General features: G+C 43.8%; 1 protein-coding gene across 3 annotated transcripts in view; it reads left to right on the top strand.

The window, feature by feature from the left end:
- The window catches only part of mon2 (MON2 homolog, regulator of endosome-to-Golgi trafficking), a 41,926-nt gene extending 23,670 nt beyond the window's left edge, over positions 1 to 18,256 (top strand). For 2 of the 3 annotated variants that reach the window (XM_034086059.2, XM_071203570.1), the window contains exons 17-35: positions 352 to 432; positions 551 to 624; positions 801 to 891; positions 1,132 to 1,233; positions 3,570 to 3,680; positions 6,185 to 6,360; positions 6,483 to 6,645; positions 7,953 to 8,246; positions 8,976 to 9,174; positions 9,686 to 10,329; positions 11,567 to 11,710; positions 13,217 to 13,234; positions 13,746 to 13,874; positions 15,278 to 15,468; positions 15,551 to 15,611; positions 15,939 to 16,062; positions 16,263 to 16,470; positions 17,063 to 17,145; positions 17,559 to 18,256. In XM_034086059.2, the coding sequence (XP_033941950.1) occupies positions 352 to 432; positions 551 to 624; positions 801 to 891; positions 1,132 to 1,233; positions 3,570 to 3,680; positions 6,185 to 6,360; positions 6,483 to 6,645; positions 7,953 to 8,246; positions 8,976 to 9,174; positions 9,686 to 10,329; positions 11,567 to 11,710; positions 13,217 to 13,234; positions 13,746 to 13,874; positions 15,278 to 15,468; positions 15,551 to 15,611; positions 15,939 to 16,062; positions 16,263 to 16,470; positions 17,063 to 17,145; positions 17,559 to 17,722 (3,057 nt within the window). In that variant the 3' untranslated portion in view covers positions 17,723 to 18,256. The remainder of the gene's footprint in view (positions 1 to 351; positions 433 to 550; positions 625 to 800; positions 892 to 1,131; positions 1,234 to 3,569; positions 3,681 to 6,184; positions 6,361 to 6,482; positions 6,646 to 7,952; positions 8,247 to 8,975; positions 9,175 to 9,685; positions 10,330 to 11,566; positions 11,711 to 13,216; positions 13,235 to 13,745; positions 13,875 to 15,277; positions 15,469 to 15,550; positions 15,612 to 15,938; positions 16,063 to 16,262; positions 16,471 to 17,062; positions 17,146 to 17,558) is intronic. The other variant, XM_034086062.2, reaches the window with a different exon arrangement.
- The last annotated feature ends 3,282 nt before the right edge of the window (positions 18,257 to 21,538 follow it).

Raw genomic sequence — 21,538 nt, forward strand, 5'->3', positions numbered from 1 at the left:
CTAATCAGACAAGACGGTCCACGTTCTCTCCCTCCCTCTCACACACATAGGTGAATTTACAATTCCCCCACTTCTCTATGAAAGCATATTTACATTTGAACATGCATAAATGTTTGCTTGCTCTTCATATTAGAAAGCACATGACCTGCTAAGAATACATCTTATAGACCTAACTATAAAATATGTCCTTTTTTTTGTGCTTTTTTAGTAACGGGAGATGATGTAGAGTTTAATTGAATAACTTACATTTGTCTTCAAGTATGTCAGTGTACATTTGATGACCTTGTCTGTGAATGCAAGTGTAGTTTGTCCTCTTTTCAACTCTAATTCACCTTCTCACTTCTCTCCCAGCACTTAGTGTGGATCCTGGGTCTGAAGCCGGGGCCGGGCGGGGTCCTGAAGCCTGGCCGAGCTGTGGAGGGACCCAGCACAGTGAGTTGTTTAGGGAGTGTGTCTTTGGTCTGCATGACACTGTTTGTTTTCCACCTCGTTGTTAAAGGTTGGGATCTAAGTGTGTGTGTGTGTGTGTGTGTGTGTGTGTGTGTGTAAGGTGCTAACCACAGCTGTGATGACAGACCTGCCCTTCATCGCCAACATCCTGTCCAGACTGTTTGAGAGCTCTCAGTGAGTAAAGTTATATGGAATAGAATTATATAAACTCAAATTGCTTATCCTATATTTGCTGCTAACGGTCAATATGGATAATAACCAAAAGAACATAAATATGTTTTTTTGTGTCTATGAAATGAAACAAAATATGCACAATTAAAAAGCATGTTGTGTTTTTATGATGTGATTAGGTACCTGGATGATGTGTCCCTTCATCACCTCATCAACGCGCTGTGTTCCCTCTCACTGGAGGCGATGGAAATGGCTTCTGGAAACAACAAGGTCAATATTTCTATAATGTATTGCTCTATAACTTGGTTGGTGGATGTTTTGGATATGTCATTTTTTTGTTTTGGTTAAAATATCAACTGGAGGCTAAGAATAACACTTCATACAATTGTACAAGAAATGGATGTTGTCTTCCCTCTCTATCATAGGTATCCGTCCCTATGCCTTTGATCAGTACGCTCAGGGTATAATGTGAGAAGTCTTTATAAATGGCTTCTATTTTCTTTGCTCCAGGAGCCCTCTCTGTTTGCTGTGGCCAAGCTGCTGGAGACCGGCCTGGTCAACATGGATCGTATAGAGATCCTATGGAGACCCCTCACCGGCCACCTGTTGGAGGTAACATCTATTTACAGCTACATCCCATAATGTGCAGAGCCAATGTCAACAGTGTATTAAAACCCCGTCAAGACCTAGTTTCATAAATCTGTTGAAATGATGTCAACAGACCTCATACAGAAATAGCCGTGTTTATTTGACCGGTTACATTTTGATCCGACTTCATTTCCATTGGTCAAATAAGCGCAGAAGGAATTTGTCCAGTAAGCAGTTTGTGTACATTTGGTAACAGTCACTTTTTCCAGTGGTGATGATGTCACTGTAATTCGGAACAAAACTCTATAATAAAAATGGACGCTAAAACCTAAAAGAATGTCAAAATTGCCCCCTTCTACCCGGTTGGTCACTTACCCAGGACCAAAGCTCTCATAATGAACGTTTTTCCATGGAGTCTGGGGCACACGTGTGGTGGGGTACAGTCACGGAGGAGAAAACTAGTTTAATGAGCTATAGAGGGGCTGAAAGTTTATAAAAGGTCTTCCAGAGTTTGATCAGATCCGAGCGATGGGCTGAATAATGTCCAGTGTTTGCAAAATGATGCTTTTTCCTCTTTGCGTCGACACTGTTTTAAGGCAGTACCAAGTTGAGCTCATTTTTGTTCGAGCATATCTCTGATTTTGGTAATTCAGATAATAAAGCAATATTATTCGCAGCATATTTGAGTGTATGACGGTACGTGGGACATGGCTTTTTGTTTGTGGCACGGGAATATCTAAGAAAGGAGGGAAAGAGAGCCCCATGCATATTTCCCCTGATGAAGCAACATGAATACAGAATGCTTTAAAATCAACTTCTTATTATCTAAAGTGCTTTTTTAATGTAAGAATATATTGGACACAAATTTGGATTTAAAACATATGGAGTCAACCGTGTTGTTTGTAAAGTGTTATTCATAGAAGTGGATTAAACTTGAGTTGACTTCTCCCTACTCACCGTGGGTATTGGCACACGTCTTCATATCTGTGGAATCTCATTGTTATGTGTGGAAAGGTGTTGAGAGGTTTCACATTTACTCTGTCTATCTCCCCTCTCTTTTGTGCACTCCTGTCTGTTTTGCAGAAGGTAAGCTGAGATTCCCTCCTCTATAATCTTTGGCTTTCCGATCTCCTTTCCCCCGATATCTCCTCTCTTCCTCTCAGTCTGGCTTCCACACGTTAAAGTCGACATGTGTCCACGGTCCATTTGCTCCGCTTCCCGTGTTTGACCTTGCATTCTTGTGCGCAATTTCCAACGTGAAGCTCTGATTTGTCACCGAATCAGAATCTGACGCAGCACCTGCCAGTATGTTCCTACTGCTCAGATGCCTATCTTTCTTTGCAGACTTCAAATTCAAATGCAGCTTCTATATTTGAATTTAAATGTGAAAATGATATCAGGTTTATTGTGTCTTGATTAACAGAAGTACAGTATAATTAAGATTAAAATGCAATCATAGATACACATGGACCATCTAGATTCTGCAGGGGAACCGGTACTTAGCAGTCTGTCTTTGTTCCCCTTAGCAACACAGAGATGTTGTCCTCTTAGGAAGTGTGAGTCTGATGCTATAAACAGGGTTCTTCTTAGGGTCATTGAAAACCTGGGAAAGTCATGGAAATTCAAAATGCTAATTCCAGGCCCTGGAAAGGTTTTGGAAAACAATATTTTTCCCAACGTTTTGGAAAAGTCATGGAAATGTAACTAAAGTTGCATCAAATATAATTTATATTTTATCTAATCGCCAAAATAGTAATGATAATACATACTGTATCGTATAGTAATTAAACGTAAAATGGCATTTAACCGTCGAGGTATTTAGCTGGTGAGAGATTTGAGTTGCCTTAGCGCGTAGAAGCTAGTAAGCCTATTTGATTTGTTCTAGATCGGCACGACATGTTTCATATGCAGACCTTATTTTCCTGTTCCATGTTAAAATAAACCATTTTCAGTGGTACCGCTGAGAGAGAGTAATGTTTTTGGTCATGGAAAATTAGGTAAAGGTCATTGAGAAGTCATTGGTGTATGAACCCTGTGTAAAGGTAAACCTCCCATACACCAAAGATGATTCATTTGGATCACAGATGAACTTAAAATCTTAAAAAGAAAATATTTGTTATATTACATTTGTGTACCTTTCTCTACTGAGTCTGGCCTCTTCATGTGTATCTATATATATATGTGTCACATATCTTGTGATCACCGGGGATCCCAGTCTTTCCCACACAGACCCCGCTGTACAGTATGCCACCCAATTGTTTCACACCAACCCACTGCTGGGGAAAACACTGTTCTCTGCATCAAATCTATCATTGTGCGCATGCGTCTGCATTTGTGTGTCTTTGTGTTGTGTCCTGCAGGTCTGCCAGCACACAAACTCCAGGATGAGAGAGTGGGGGGCCGAGGCGTTGACAGCGCTCATCAAGGCTGGCCTGGCCTACAAACACGACCCTCCCCTCGCCCAAAATCAGGTACATTACACATTGTCGTGTCAAATGATCATATAATCATTTAAAACATATAGTCTTGTACTCTGATTGCCTTTTACACCGTTGGATTGTATTTGTAGTCTTGTATGCGTTTAACAGAGACATACTGTATGTGGAGGATTGACATTGCAGGAGGGCAAAAGGAAGGGTAAAAGGGGGATGTGAAAATGGTTAAGGACGAGGGGTTTAATGGTGGGGATGTTTAGATGATGCCTGAGGGAATTTAAGGGTGGGACCAGTTGGCTATTCTCATTACTCTATCGTGGGACTGTAAGCTGTGTTCTGGGTGCAGCATTTCTCTATCCTCTGAGGAGGAAGTAGCTCTGTTCCTACATTTGGGATCGATTTCACTTGGATATTGACTTCCTTTATTACCGTACTTTTCAGACTATAAGCCGCGACTTTTCCCCCCATTTTTTTTGTACAGCTAACGGCCACTAGGGAACCTCCTAAATCTATGGATTTTACAGGTAAAATTAACCACCTTTAACTCTATGGGCTCTATGACCGGTCCGCGCCCGCCACCTTTAAGCGGCAGGCTCCAGCAGGAAAAGCTGGAGGCCGGAAAAGAGTGAGACAGGTAGCGCGCCAAAGTAAGTGGAACCGAGAGACAGAACGAGAGCAAGACAGACGGACAATTTAGCTGCTGCGGGTATGCAGGTGCGCTTTATAGTCCGAAAAGCACGGTACTTTATTAAATATAACAAAAGACAAACTTTGTACACAAGTTATTTATCAGTTTCTCTTAGGAATTTCCTCCGCACACATCAGCAGAGCACAAACATGCAGACAACAACTTGAAGTTGAAGTTATATGTATCAACGTCGAGGACAAACTGAACCAAACCTCTTGCAGGGCACCTCTCTGCTCTTAGCCCTTATCCATAATATGAACAGAGTATTTTATAAGATGGGTGGATTTTCTCTGGGTTTCACTCAAATGCTGACATTTGAGAAATGTCCTCCACTGTCACAGTTTGTCAGGATAGATAAGAGAGTGACATTTCTGTTTCCCACACTTTAAGCATTTGGCAACGTTACTCTCTCTTGTCACTCACAAACGCAGACTGTGACCTTCACCTACTCAGACAGATAAAGGCAACGGCGCAGAGCTTATCTGAAAGGGGGCAGGAGAACTGTGTGGAGGTTAATGGAAACGGCACAGAGCCATACCAGTAATGACTGCAGTGTGGGAAATGCACAATACAATCACTTCTTCAATGCCTTTCGTGCAGTATGCCCACGACTCCACTAATGTTAAATAATGCATCTATTCAAAAACAGGTAGAAAGAGAGACATTTGAGTCGGACTCATTGTCTAAATCCTGCAGTGGAAATTCATTTTAAAGGTCCCATGTCATGGCCATTTCTACTGATCATAATTCCATTGTTGAGGTCTACTAAAATAAATGTATATTGTGCAATGTTCCAAACTCACATTGGTTTCTCAAACAGTATCTCTGTATAGTATGTGTATTCACTCTCTGTCCAAACGGCTTGTTGGAGCTCCTGCCCCCCCCCCCCCCCCCTGTGAGCCCAGTGGCCGTCTGCGAAACCCACACACACACACACACACACACACACACACACACACACACACACACACACACACACACACACACACACACACACACACACACACACACACACACACACCCGCAGCCTGGCGGTGTGCTGACACACCGACTCACAGCCTCACGTCCATGTGGGCATGGGCACGTCACTGTAACCAGGAGGCAAACAATGGAAAAAGAGAAATCCCCAGCGAGGCGTTCTGGGGCAGCACAGACCGGTCTTTTCTGTGTTAGAGTTGTACTCGCTACAGGGTGACTTTGCAGACCGTTTACATGCATAACAAGCTTCATAGCACAAGGGGACGGGTAAGAACCGGAAAAGCATGACATGGGACCTTTTTAATGTTAAATATTTATTTTAACCAAACACCCCAAAAAAGTTGTAAGATATTTGAATACCCATCTTTAAGTTTCCAGACGGCTTTCCTTGAGTATATTAACTCTTATAAAATGTATTTTATATATTGGTACCAAAATGCCTGTAATGACTACTTTTATATTAAAATCGATTGGTTTGCTTCACTTTCAAGCTTCTGCTTTCATTATATTTTTCCATACGCTTTGATTTATTTAGCTTTTAGCTTGTCTGTGTGTCTTCCCTGCCACTCAGAGGACTGGGGTTATGCAACTAATCCATTGCGTTAGAACAAATACAAAAAAGACGGTTATAACTCACATTTAACAACCGTCTGCAAAAGCACAGATATCTGAAATGACTTAAAAAATGACTTAAAAAAAGAACTGTTGCCAAAAAAGTGATCAACACTTAACTTGCAGTCAACAGCATTGAGCAATCTCTCATTATTCCGTTTAAACCTTTGTATGTCTCCCCAAAACTGTATTAAATCAAATGTTTGAGATGACTCTTTTATCTCTGGTAAATCTTTGAACATCCCCCTCTCTCTCTCCCCAGCGCCTGCAGCTCCTGTTGCTGAACCCCCTGAAGGAGTTGTCCAACGTGCTGCATGCAGACATCCGGCAGAAACAGCTGGAGAGTGTCCTGCAGATCCTGCAGAGCCAGGGAGACGGCCTGGGGCCCGGCTGGCCCCTCGTCCTGGGAGTCATCGGGGCCATCCGCAATGATCAAGGGTAAGAGAACAGAGGAGGAGGAAGAGATGGACACATCTAGGGAATCGGCCTAAATATCTGTTGCGAATAATCCATGAATTTGACCTCAACCGAAGCGTGCCTTGTTTCTCTCTTCCCTTCAGCGAGTCCTTAATCCGCACGGCTTTCCAGTGCCTGCAGTTGGTGGTGACAGACTTCCTACCCACAATGCCTTGCACGTGCCTCCAGATCGTAGTGGATGTAGCCGGCAGCTTCGGCCTCCAGAACCAGGAGCTCAACATCAGCCTCACCTCCATTGGCCTGCTGGTGAGATACCTTGTCTTGTAGACGTTTTTATTTGAGTGTTTTGCTCAGACTCACACTCAGACTCACACTCAGACTCACACTCAGACTCACACTCAGACTCACACTCAGACTCACACTCAGACTCACACTCAGACTCACACTCAGACTCAGACTCACACTCACACTCACACTCACACTCACACTCAGACTCACACTCAGACTCACACTCAGACTCACACTCAGACTCACACTCAGACTCACACTCAGACTCACACTCAGACTCACACTCAGACTCACACTCAGACTCACACTCAGACTCACACTCAGACTCACTGCTAAGATGCTCAGTAAAACATATGGTCAACTCATCTCGAGGCTATAGGTCAGATGATGCTATATAAACTAAAGGAAAGACCGATTTGTAATCATACACCAATCACTTGAGTGGGTTAGATAGGGTCCAGTATTATTGTGATATATGGCGGATACCCAGTAACGACTTTGTAAATAAGAACATATCAATATTTCTCCTGCCTCTCTGCAAGAGAAGACCAAACAAAAACGATTAGACGGGTAACAAGGTCATAGTCAGAGATGGAGCAAGTCTAAGGTTGTATGGAAGCATCATGTTTATCAATCACATGGCGATAGTCCAGAACTGATGAGCATCCCCTTTCTACTAATCACATACAAGCTGGTTCCTGTTCTGTATGAGGAGCTCATTTACTGTTGCAGTTAGCTCACACGATTTGGTATGGAATTTGTATTTCAGCCGGATGCCAAAATATTTATATATCAATAATAGATTTGTTTGCTGCAGATTATTATAATCAATATGTCTGGCTCAAGGAGAAAGCATGCATTTAGATTTTGTTTCAATTTAAATGTGATAGGTGTCAATCAAGTGTAACTGTGTGTTACTATAATTTGTAGTAAGGCTACGCTAACAAGAATATGGTTGAATAAATAGTAAAACAAAATGTCTGCCTTATTTATTACTACAGTGTATTTGTGACTTGTTTGTGAAAGGTTGGGTCCTCTTTTCCAATAGTATTAAAGTTGATAATTCCTTGTTTTGCATTATTTGATCTAACTCAACAGCACTGAAGCACTCGGCAGACATTTTATAGATTCTCTCTACAGTATTCAGGACATGCAAAACCCAATATTGATCTGTGGTTTGTCCAATTATTTATCTTGGAGTGTGGCTGTTCCTGCGAGATTACTTAATGGTAATACGATAGCAAAACTGCCAGCAGCGTTTTACCGACCTTCCTCTCCAATGAATGCCCGCACTCCTTAACCCCACTTCCCATTTTCACCCACAGTGGAACATTTCAGACTACTTCTTCCAAAGAGGCGAGGCCATCACACAGGACCTGGAGAGGGAGGAGGAGGCTCTGCAGAAGCAGGCCAAGGAGAAGGGAGAGACCCTGAACAGGCCTTTCCACCCCGCCCCCCCCTTCGACTGCCTGTGGCTTTGTCTGTACGCCAAGCTGGGCGAGATGTGTGTGGACCCTCGGCCCGCTGTGCGTAAAAGCGCTGGGCAGACACTGTTCTCCACCATAGCTGCCCACGGGACCCTGCTGCAGCAGCCCACATGGCACATTGTGGTCTGGAAGGTAACACCCAAGGAGTTGTAAATGATATTTAATCGTATTGAATAATGTTAAATCAAAGATGTATAAAAAGAGTCAGAGGAGGGGCTCTGTTCTTTCCTGTGAGAGTTGCTTGGTGGTTCATGCAACCAAAATGTCTTGACTTTTGAGTACAACATTACTTTGATCTGTCCTGGATCGTCTTTATCAGCAACCCCGATTTAAAGAGCTTTAAACGCCAGTGAGTGTTTACTGACTGAAATTGTAAAAATCTCTTGAACTTGTATTAAGTACAGACCTCCATTTGGGAGTCTAACCAAAAGGCCATTGACATCGGGACGAGGGAAGTCAGAAGTGCTAAAAGCCTAGATAATGTCCAGGTTTAGTTCCTGCACCACGCCACAGAGGAGGGAAAATAACTCTGGATTTGAATACAAGTGGAATTTACAACTTTAATATCTTAATGATTATGTGCTTTTCAAGTGTTCGGACCGGGTACTTCATTAACCTCAAAAAATATTAAACTCTGATCAGACGGCTCTTTCCTAAGTAAGTCAAAAGGAAAAAGTATATTTGGCCCAATGGCAGGAGTTGTAATTTACTATGTGGCTGCTTCAAAAAATTGCTTCAAGAATAATAGGGGTTGACAGAAACTTCCCCTTTTCTCAGATCTATCATTTGTACTTACAATACCTCAAAAGGCTGTCTTCTAAGCTCTTGCTGACGGTTGAACTCTCTTCGTGTCACCACCAGGTACTGTTCCACCTGCTAGGCCGCGTGAGGACGTCCTCCACCACGGCCGACAAGGAGAAGATCGAGTCTGGCGGCGGGAACATCCTCATACACCACTCACGGGACACCGCTGAAAAGCAGTGGGCGGAGACGTGGGTGCTGACACTAGCCGGGGTGGCACGCATCTTCAACACCAGGCGGTACCTCCTCCAGCAGCTAGGTGAGCCAGGCTTCATCTGATGTGGTACTCGAGCCCTTTATGTGACGTTGCTGTGCATAAGGTGGACACACTTCTGCAGTTTGCCACCGCAGAACTGTAAACAATAGCAATTACGTATTAAAATGTATTCATATGTCTGTCAGGCGAAGCAAAAGTTCAGGCTGTTTTTCCTGCTTTATTAGCACACATTAAAATCTCACTGATCAAAGTGCTATTTGTGCACAACATGAATCAGAAATCCTTTATTCATCACACCATTAACATAATGAAAAGGACAGAGCGCAGTGCAGATGAAAAGCTAATAAAATGAGTAGAAAAAAAGAGGCAAGCATATGTGAATAAACAAATCTAATAAATAGTAAATACACATGCATGGGATTAAAAATAAGAACAGAAGTAGCAGCATTATAAAGTAAGTGAAAATATAATATGAATTAGCAAATATGAACTGCCAGTAATGCCGCTGAGTGTCAGTCTCACACCCCTCCATCATCGTGCTGTGTATCTGCAGGGGATTTCTTCGAGGCCTGGGAGGTGCTGCTGAACCACATCCAGTCGGCGGCGCTCAGCAAAAACAACGAGGTGTCCCTGGCGGCCCTCAAGAGCTTTCAGGAGATCCTCCAGATCGTCACGCCTGTGAGAGACTGGGACAAAGCAGGGGACGCGTTCACTGCTATCGGCGTCCCCCCTGTGCTCATCGACCCCCTCTCGGCGTACGGCCCCGGCAGACCCCTGGTGCGCTCGGACTCTCTGGTCGAGCGGCTGACGCGGTACAACGGCGCCGAGCTGCAGGCCCCTCCCCCCGGAGAGGAGTCCGCCTTAGAGGACTCTGCGTTGTGGTGGTCGGCGTGGAACACGTGGTATCGAACAGGAACGGACAGCACGCGGCCCCCCAGCGGCCCCACGGAGAAGTTCTCCTTCATCCCCAGCCAGCCCTTCCTCACGGCGTTGATCCAGATTTTCCCGGCGCTCTACCAGCACATCAAATCCAACTTCAGTATGGAGGACCTGAAGAAGCTGGGGGTCATCCTCCACGGGGCCGTGTCCGTGCCCATCAGCAGCGACGCCTCGCCCTTCATCCTGCCCTCCTACACTGAGGCGGTGCTCACCAGCCTGCAGGAGGCCGTGCTCACCGCGCTGGATGTCTTGCAGAAGGTGGGCAAAGCATACATGTGTTGTCATAGATCAGGGGTGTCAAACTCAAGGCCCGGGGGCCACATTCGGCCCGCGACTTCATGTTATGTGGCCCCACAAGAGCTTGCAAAGAATATAATATGTTTATTATAAGGTTACATGTTACAGAAGCACGTTGCCCATAAACTACATGTCCCACAATGCATCTCAAATATGACTTTTTTCTCAGAATTTGCCTTTTTTTCTTCAAAATATGCATTTTTTCATAGAATTCCTTTTTCTCAGAATTAGATTTTTATTTCAAAATGTCACTTCTATTTATTTTTTCTCCAGAATTTGGCTTTTCTTTTTAAATCATTTTGGGACATACGCACTGAAGAGACTTGCCCTCGACTTCTGCTTTCAGACGTAGTTAATTATGAAGTTATTACCCTATCCGATGATAATCCAATGCAGAGGCAATGATGTAATATAATACATTATTTTATATATATGATATATTTATATATGTATTTTTATATAGTCTTAAAGTTACAACCGGCCCTTTGAGTGCAACCATAATGCTGATGTGGCCGGCGATGAAATTGAGTTTGACACCCCTGTCATAGATGATGAGGTCTCTCCAGTTTGTATCCAGCAGGAGACCTTCGTTGAATTCATCCTCCTGTCCGTCTCTTGACTTTAGACTTAGAATAAAAAATGATCTTAAAAGACGGAGCCAAGGAGATAAATTATAGCAAGAAAACATTTCCTATTGCGGGTTAGGAGCAGCCTTAATGCTCTATTGTGATCTTTGTAACCTATATATCTCAATGCTACAAATAACTTCTAAAGGGCTGCCACTGATTACTATTTTAATCATCGATTATCCTTAAGTCACAATTTATCAGAGTCCAAGGTGATGTCTTTAAGTTGTTGGTTGTACTTCACCAACAGTTATGTGAAAGCAAAGCAAATCCTTCCATTTGAGAAATAGGACCCACAAAATGTGAGCATTGTTTTTATTGGACTGATTTACTGAATGTAATCGGAACAAAGCTTTTTCTTGTACCTTTTTAAATAGAAGCACTGACTCTAAATGAGTACCATGTCTCTGTTAAAAGCAGACCCTAACCTTCCCTGTCGAGCCAAAGTTATTTCTTCCCATTCAGTGTCAACTCAGTCCAGGAAACAATGTGTCAGTGTGCGAAATGATGCAATACGCAGTCCCGTGGTGGATGTCAGCAGTGTTTGTTCCTCCCTTCCCTCCCTGCTGCAGGCCATCTGTGTGGGACCGGAGAACCTGCAGGTCATGTACCCGGCCATCTTCGAACAGCTGCTACTCTTCGTGGAGTTCTCCTGCAAGCCTCCTCAGTACGGCAGGATGGAAACCAAACACGTGGCCAATGCCAAATACAACCAGGTACGAGGAAACGGAGTCGGCCGTTTAACTGCCTGGTTATCATTTGCGATTTATGTCCTTTTTACAGTTTGTTTCATTAAAATGTTGGATGGTGTTCTCTGTTACTCGTTGAGCTTCTCTCTCCAGCCATCCTCTACAAGATCATCCCTCTTCTTTGATGTTCATGAAGCACCCCTTCTCCCTCTCCCTTTAGTCTTGTCCTTATGAAGCCCCTATCACGGCCCTCAGGGAGATTGACAGGTTCCTCAGGACCCCCATTAGTGGCCCCGATCCATTTCTTCCTCATCTTCCCTTCCTCGTGCTACGTCCTGCTGGCAGCACACCAGAGACATCTCCCACTGCTTTTAAGTTCAACACACAGTTCAAAGTCATTTAAAGAACACAGTTGTTTGCCAGTGATCTTAAGCAAGGCGGGCGGTGGTGGCGAAGTCCATCGGGACTTGGCTTGGCAACTGGAAGGTCACCAGTTCAAGTCCCGGCAAGACCAAGTGCTACTGAGGTGTCCGTGAGCAAGGCACCGTTCCCCACACTGCTCCCGGGCGCCGTTCAAAATGGCAGCCCACTGCTCCTAACACAGGACGGGTCAAATGCAGAGAAACCATTTCCCCACGGGGATTAATAAAGTATATCAAAGAAAAAAGACTACAAACAATTCTCCTTTCTTCTTAAGATCAGAGGAGTCTTTTCACAACACTGATATCTTACTCCAGCAGGTGCTATGTGTTCAGGGAAACGCTGAGAGTTGCAGTCTGGTACAGAGAAATGTTAGCGCCACACATTTTCGTGTCTGACATCCTGAGTCTTAGTCCTGCACGTGGGGTCCAGACTTCAGAATCTGTTTAAGTTGTTTAATTGAGAGCGTCAAACAACATTTCCACCCAGCCAAGCAAAGGCTTAGGGTGCTCTTTAATGCCTCGTTGGCTTTAGGTGCTAAGAGTACGGTGGCCGACCGTGCAAACGCGCTACCACCGCCCAAAGCATTTCCATTAAGAGAAACGCCTGGCCGCATCAGAAACTATGCAAATCTAAAAACACAAAAGTGCCAATGCAAATGGAGGAGCATCTTCACCAACTTGACGACACATGCGCAGCGTTTGGAAAACGATGTTGAAGCTCGGGGATTTTAAACTGTTGGTCCCCTTTTCCGTTGTCTCTTGAGCTCGGTTGTGTTTTGGATTTACTGCATCACGTTAGTGCAGCGCCTTTAGTCAACGCTGTGCATGCGTTGTCAATTTGGGAAATATATGAATTCATTTCAATGTGTTGAGATTAGCATTTTTATATTTACATTTTTTTAAACTTGCAGTGCGTTGTCTCCTAATGGAAGTGTTTTGAGCGTTGTAGCGCGTTGGCACCTGTCGGACACCATATGGGAATGTTCCCCTCATCCAGTCCTGGTTCTAGAATCTCCTTCGGACAACAAGCCTCTGCAAATTGGTTACGACCCAAACACCAGTTTAATTGCGATTTTCTCTCATTCTGTTTCTACCTGGATAACCATTTTAGATCCAGCTCTTTGCACCGGTGAGTTCCGTCATCATCTCCTTCAGCCCCCCCCCCTCCCCTCTATAGTTTTACTAAGCTGTGCTGAAAGGTGGCGAGCCTCCCTCTGCGGTAGATGAGATATCTCACCGCATGGTCGGCTCTCACGTCTCACCTGCGTCTCCTCACTCCATGCTCCCCCCCCTCTGCCTGCCACTAACTGGTGGTTATGTGTCTGTGTGCACAGCCCCTGTGCAGCTCCATTTTCAGTTGATTTTGTGTTTTTTGGTGTTCATACGCACATGTGTGGTTCTGTTAATATTTCTTAAAGACACACTTTGTAGCATTAAGTCATTTGTTTGACTGTAACGTGTCAGCTTGGGTAAGCCTAAAAAACTAAACAAAAAAACCTGAAAATCTAATTCTGTGTTACTCATATACAAAGTGTGCCTTTTTAAAAACGGCTTTCATTGTGGTTCTGGTGATAAGTACAAAGGTTTTCAGAGGAGTCCGACTTAACATCCCGTGTCTCTTCAATGCTCTTGCCCCGCAGGCAGAATGGGTTGCCTTAAACTACGTGCCCTTTGCTGAGCGCTCCTTGGAGGTGGTGGTGGACCTGTACCATAAAACAGCGTGCCACAAAGCCGTCATCAACGAGAAGGTTCTGCAGAACATCATCAAGGTATTATCACAAAGAGAGGGTCGTCGTGCGTTTTGGAAATGTTTTCCCAAGACTATCATTCTGACAAATGGTACCAAAAGCAACAAAACAACAAGTTGGGATGTACAATCTCACACTTTTTGTCAATTTTAAAGCGTCTGTTGAAGTTAATTTACATGCATCGTCTATTGTCGAGTGTCAAATGTCAAAATTAGGCTAGCTGTGTTGTTTTTTTGAGCACTTGCCAAATTAACCGTGACTTCTTAGGTTTTCTTTCTCAACTGTTCCTGCTGGCAGCCCATTGAGCAGAAGTTGTTGTTGTTGTTGACGCCTGTTCAGCCTGTTGGGTGTTTTATTATATCGTTTATTGACCCAGAATGACACACGGTAGAACATTGCTGCTGCACTCCTCAGAAACCTTTAGGCAAGTTGAGCTTCCGGCATACCCTCAATGACGTCAAACAGGTGTTTTACACATGCTGACTAAGGCAAACCGCCAATTCTTTAAACCCAGTGTTATTTTGTGCTGCACTGTAAACACTAGTTTATATAAACAATGGATCAAATGACTGCATGTATCTCGTTGCTCATAGTGACAGACCTACAGGTTGAGGAAGTATCCCATTCAGTTCAGCTTGATTATAGACAGCGATGCGATTGAATAGTCTATTCATTATGTTTTGTGTCATGCCATTTCGTCTAACGGCAAACATGCAAACCGTGGTAGTGGTGAATTGACTGACTGGATCTGGTGATTTAATTTCCAAAGCGATGTTTGTCTAAAGTAAAATGTAATGCAGATAACTTGTGTGCATAACGTTTAGTATATTTTGAAATCAGTAGTTAATTCTGTTTGCTGTCTAAAAGGAATCTGTCACTTCACTTGCCTCTCTGACTTGATAGTATTGATCTTAAGGTTGAAATATTACGTAAGTGTAAAGTGAAGTTGCGGCACAAGTCTGAAATATGTCCTGGGTGCAAGTCATGGACATCCTTAATTGTTCTCAAAGTTGACCGTCTCGTTTCTAACACCTGTGTTTGAACGCAATCTAAAACCAAAGCTCTAAAGGTTCCCCAAAGGCAAATCCAAATCTGGCTCGCATCCTTTTTCGTCTCCAAAACAAGAAGGCAATGCTTGCAAAATCCCAACCTAAGGGAGCCCAGCTGTTCTCTCAGAAGAGGACGTTGTCAAACATTTTTTTTCGTTCTGTCTAATGAATACTGCTCGTGAAGAGAATGTCCTGACTTTGACGTTAGCTCTATAAACAAAAGTTTCTGCACATTTCAGTTTTAAAAGAGAAGGAGGTGAAAGGTCTTCAGCTGCATTTCGTTTTATATATTTGACCTTGAAGTCATTCTCTGTTTCAGTCTCGAGATGTTATGTAATTGCCGTCATCTCCTTTGTTTCCCCTTTCACATTCAAGACTTTAAGAATGCCCTTGGGTTTGAAGTACGCCTGTCCATCAGAGAGCACCTGGAAGCTGGCCGTTTCATCTCTGCTCAAGGTGCTCTCCGTCGGGCTGCCGGTGGCGCGGCAGCACGCCTCGTCTGGAAAGTTCGACACCATGTGGCCGGAGCTGGCCAATGCCTTTGAAGACTTTCTTTTTACCAAAAGGTACAGATGCAGGCAATATAAGGTTGAATACGCACCTTTAAGGTACCACACTCATTATTTCCTTGTTTTTTTCCATTTGTAGCACACCCCCAGATAACGTTTCTATCCAAGAGTTTCAGAAGAATGAAGCCATTGATGTAGAGGTAAATACTTTCCTAGCATCCAGTATATCAGTGTCTCTTTATTATATATATATATATATATACCACTTCATACGGTCAGACCTGCACGACCCTCCGAAATGTGAAACATACCAATACTGCACATATTTAATTGTGTTGTACTTTATTTGTACGGGTATATCTATATTTCATCTATTTTCCATGTAAATATTGCTATATTTTACTGTTATAATAACATAATACAGCAGGGCAAATTCCTCGTATGTGTAAACCTACTTGCCCATAAACCTGTTTCTGATCTGGATTCTGAAGGTGACCCACATCATCGTTGTGTCTTTTTTATTTGAGGTGGTCCAGCTGATCAGCACCGAGATTTTACCGTTTGCCAACTTCATCCCCAAAGACTTTGTCGGCCAGATAATGGCCATGCTCAATAAAGGCTCCATTCACTCGCAGTCGCCCTCGTTTACAGGTAAGACGTCACAGGGTGGCCGCGCGCCGGAGTCACGCTGAAACTATCACGTCCTTGTCCCTCCCTGTGGCTCAGCTCTAACAATGGCTGCTGTCAAACTCTTCAGTGTTGTGCGAGCCCTGTGTCTGCCCTCATTGTAAATCCCTCTGGGGAGCAGCCTCAGCACAACGTCTCATATGTAAAGTGTTTTCTCGTGACAGAGGCCGAGATCGATGTGAGGATGAGGGAGGAGTTTTCCAAGGTGTGTTTCGAGACGCTGCTGCAGTTTTCCTTCAGCAACAAGGTGTCCACTCCGCAGGAGGGCTACATCTCTCGCATGGCGCTGTCTGTGCTCCTCAAGCGGTCCCAGGATGTTCTGCAACGCTACGTAGAGGACGAGCGGTTGAGCGGACGCTGCCCCCTGCCCAGGTACACCCAACCATACACCTCGTAATATGAATCTTGCACCTGCTTTTGCAAAAATCATATTTTTAACTGATTTCCCCACCAACGTATCGTTAGTGTCATCATTAAGCCGGAGACATTTCGCAAGAAAGGAAACGACACAAAACCACTGCACTTATCCACTTTTACAAACTGGCAGCACATTAAAGGGTTCGGTCTCATGTATCATACTGCATTTTTTTTTCTTCTTCAAGACATGATGGAAGTTAAATCATGCCCGTGGGGAAATTGCCCCATTAGTACAGAAAATGACTAAAGAGGGAGAGGGGGGGGGTTGAGAAAAATAGGATAATTAGAAAATACACATGAAGAGCAATTGCAAGGTTATTTAAATTCAGACACAAACATTTTGAGAAACTAAAATACGTCGTTCAATAAAAGTGCCTAACGCATGCTTTATTTCTTTCTGAACATAGTCAGTGGTCAGATGCCTTAAATCCTCATCTCCTTTGTTCGCTTATATCTTTTGAGCAACACAAACATCTTCTAACGGTAACATCTTCAGGTGTTTTGTCCAGGTGCAGCTAATCAAGGTCTCTGGTGTGTCTCTTTTTAGGCAACAAGTGACGGAGATTATCTTTGTGTTGAAAGCCATCAGCACTTTGATGGACTCGCTTAAAAAGACACAGCCAGAGAATGGTGAGTATCAAACCTTTGAAATGGATTAAATGGACCTTTGGAAGAGGCGACGCGATGATACAAACATCATCTCTTCACTTCAGCTAAATGTGTCGGAGTACGGTTGGGACCATTTTTCAAATGAGTTTTATCTGCAATCTGGGTGGAGCTGTTTACGTCTCCAGCAAGGTCAATTACTAGAAATCATTATTTTAACCGCAATCGTTCTGAAGTGAGGCATTTGAAAATGACGTTGTTGAAGTGCCCTTCAAGATGTTTGCACGACATCGCCCTTTATTCAGAGCAAAACTCATTTCCGTACGCCTGTGGGAAATGATTTCTTTGATTGCCTTCCATCACAATTCATATTCTCCTCTCCCCCCCCCCCCCCCTCCCCCCGTTGTATTTTCTTCCCTCTTGTTTACTGTCTACAGTGGATGGCAACACATGGGCTCAAGTGATCGCCCTGTACCCGACACTTGTGGAGTGCATAACATGCTCCTCGACTGAGGTGAGCTCGGCCCTGAAGGAGGCCCTGGGGCCCTTTAAAGACTTCATGCAGCCACCTGTGTCCAGAGTCCAGAACGGAGAGTCCTGACCAGGCTCACTCACATTTGTTTTTTTATAACAAAGAAATCTCGAATGTGTCTTCTCCACCCACGTGCTTCACAAGTGCACGGACATGAACTCAACGTGAGCCCCATCGACAGTGACACGAAGAGAGATCCAGTGAGGCCACGCCCCCCGACCTTCATGCGCTTCATCGTATGCTTCTCCTGTGAGCCGATTACTCATCTGCCCCTTCATGCTCATACAGACTGACTGCACTCTTGAGTTAACTCCAGAGATTTGAAAAGATTGCAGTGTTGCCTGTTTGTTTTATTCTCCTGATGAGGCGGAATCGATGTACAGTGTGTGGTGATAGTGTTGATGATGTAATTAACAAAAAAATGCAACATCTGGGGCTTTCTTGATCTTAAAAATGAACACTTAAACTTTTCCAACATTTTCAACAGTAAGGATTTTATGCAAGAAAACAAATCTTACTGAAACATTCCATGTCATCTATAGCCAGCCATCTGAGAAGGGATGTACCTGTCTGTATAAAATAAATGGGACGATTCTACGATCAGCTCTGTGCTCCGAGTGTGCTCCGTTACAATGCATGTTAAGTTCATTAACGCACCATCTTGGAAAACATAAATATTCAGGCATATAAATTCCCTTTTTTTTGTAATGGATTAATAATGGCTCCACTTTCAAATGAGCTAATGACCTGCTAGATTAAAGTCTTCTTCAATACAGCATAATGTTTATTTAGGAAATCTTATAAGTAGGTAGGTTAATGGTTAATTTGTGATTGACAGGTTTCTACAAAGGCCATTCTAGGTGCTCTCGAGTTTTAGTCCTACAAATGTAACTTTCACCGTTTGTTTTTAGATCATAAAAGGAACATTTTAACATCTTGAAATGTGTTGCTCAACACTGGTACTCTGCTACACCCTCTTGTGTCAATGCTTGTTCCAAAAAACAAGATGGTGTCGGCTAAAATGCCCAACATGAGGCTTCAAAACCAATGATGTCATTGTGACTACAATGACATCAAATCGTTGAGTGCCGAACGTGAATTAGTCCGTTTCCAACTAAGAAACAAGCCAGCTCACACAGGATTTAATAAGATTCATCATCTAAATATTTCACCATACAATTATTATATTGTTATTTTCTCCACACTTTTGAGTTGTGCTTAGTCATACTTTAGCAATACTGCCATCTATATAGTTGGTGACTGTTGGTTACTTTATGAACAGACCTATATAACTCCCAAAATACCACAACACCATTCATATTGCAGATTGTAATTAAGCCTTTGTGTTACAGAAGTTTAACACACATTTATTGTAGTTTCCTGGTGTTATTGTATCCACATTTGAAGTTGAGGGACATTTAAAAGATAATTTTTTGAACATGTGTGGAAGTATATCTCCTTGTACTGAACAGTAGGTGGGGTTATAGCTGACTGAAGCGCAGGAATAGAAAACGGCTCCACTTTAAACGTTGTGCTCGTGCAGACATAGATAGCCTTCCCATGCTTTAGGGACCCCTCGGCTACAATGTCCCATGAAGATCCCCGGGTCCGAGTTTCGGATTATCTACTGGGTCATATGAGGGGAAGGGACCGTTTTGTGGTTTGCAATGAAGAGGAGGAGGAAGAGTGGGAGGAGGAAGAGCGCGGAGGGAGCAGGTCTGCTTGGGCGGGTTTTCCCTTTTATTTCAAGTCTGCACAGAAGAAGAGAGGACGGACAGTCTGCATGGGAATGTCGCTGTTCGGTCCAGACGGTGCATTTCTTTCGACATTTCTTCCGTCTTTTTCTTCTAACATCGTCGTCTTCGCCTCGCTCTTTCACCATGCACTGGCTGAGGTAGTAGTTTGTGCTGTTGGTTGGGTTGTGACACTGCCCGCTATGGAGATGACTGCGCAATCTACTGCCTTGCTAGTGCTGGTGCCTCCACTTCGGCCGAGGAAAAAAGAAAGCCCCGCTCACAACGCTGTTATTCGGTTTAAACAGGTAATTCACAACGCTAGTGTCGCACCATGTTCAATATTCAGCTGTAATGTTACTCCTTTTTGATCTGAACCCGTTTGCTGTTTCATGTTTCATCCAATAAAATAGTGCACGATTGTGGAGAATAAAAACACTTTGTATGCAGTTTTAATTTTACATAATTTTGACTTGAATCGGTGCTTTTTTGCAGGCAGGAGGGCGAATCTTGCATGTATTAGCTGGGAATCCGAAATGCAAGTTTCCATAATGTGTATGCACATTTTAAAAATGCATGAAGAAGTCGATATCATGGATTTGCATAGTTTGTCAGCACCTCAGGCGGAGTTGGCTGTGTAGAAAGCATGTAGGTCAACAGTGCTGTTGCTAAAAGGAGAGGAGTGACGTGGCTCCTGCTGCCCACAGAGGTATCCTGCAATACATCTGCTATGGTATACTGGCTGTATGGCTCTCCTTTGTTGATAATGCTGCATACCAGCACACACTGGAGCAGAGAGTGTTGCACCTAATCACCTCTTATATGCGGGGATGAGCTCAGAGACATACATCTGTGCTGTGCTGTTGGTAATAATCTGATTAGTATGCTAAATCTGGATGATGAGGTTTAGCATTTGAACTCCATGGGTGTGCACCACAGACGGACACCACAGGCAGTGGTGTCCTCACAGAGGTCTGGGAGTGCAGCCTGATGTGGGTCATGCGTTGAGGGTTAACCTTTTGAAATCCTCCCTCTGCTGCCCAACAGCATCTGGCTCGCGGTATCACATTAGTATGGGCAGTCAGGGGTCTCGTGATGGGGGTGGGGAGCAGAGTGGGTAATGAGCTTTGATTGCCTGCAGGGGCCAGGGTCGATGAAACCGTGCAGGGGCCGCAGTCTTTGAGTTCAGACTCCCCACAGCCCAGATGAGAGCCCGCCCCTCTCTGTCTCAATGACTGACAGAAGATTGAATCCCGCGTTTGACCTTCCGAGAAGACTCCCATGAAATATGTATGAGTTCACACTTGATAGTGTGTTAGGCAGTTTATGTTCATCATCATGGGGCACGGCTTTGCCCAGTAGCATCTGCGCTGATATCAAACTATAAATGCTGTTCCCGACTCCGAGAGACACCTAGGTTGAAAAACGGTGCCTGTTGAGCAGCAGTCCTACAGGTCTGCAGTACATATATTTACATAAGAGTCTGTCTAATGTTAGAAATACAAGTGATCTGGCCTCCAGGGTAAAACCAAACATCATTTATCATATCCTGACTGTGAGGAGAGCCATATGGAACAGTGAGCAGCTCAGAGGCAGCGCTGTTCTCATCCATCTCGTGTCAAAGCTCTCATTTGAGCCGGCCTGCAGATAAATCATACTTCAGGCAGCCGAAGCCCTAAAGCAAGTTAATTTGAGCCCCCGGTGGGAAATGCCCGCTCAGACGGGTATCACAGCTGCACCGCTGAAGCAGCCGCACCCATCCTGACAGGACAGTTGACCCTTATGTGTGTTCTCCAAATACCTTCACACGTGCCGCCTCTGTAGTGCAACATGTTTGAATTAGTGCAGAGTTGATTGTCAGAAAATATTGAAAACAATTTGTCAGTAAGGGTCATTTTCCAAGCAAAAGGTCAAAAGCAAAAGTGCTTTGTTTTTCGTTTGTCAAATAAAGGTTTATAAAACAATTATTTTCTTTGTGGTGTGATGTCTGTTTATCATAATGTAAATACCCTCAAATTACTGAATAGATTAAAACATAAGAAGAGTGGGAATTTACCATAATAAAAGCCTTAATGACACAAAGGGATTCAGTCTTTAAATGCATTGTTTGACCCACCATCAATCAAAAATACAGAATATTTAAGTAACTACA

This window comes from Pseudochaenichthys georgianus, chromosome 6 (genome assembly GCF_902827115.2).
Source record: "Pseudochaenichthys georgianus chromosome 6, fPseGeo1.2, whole genome shotgun sequence".
In the NCBI taxonomy this organism is placed as follows: domain Eukaryota; kingdom Metazoa; phylum Chordata; class Actinopteri; order Perciformes; family Channichthyidae; genus Pseudochaenichthys; species Pseudochaenichthys georgianus.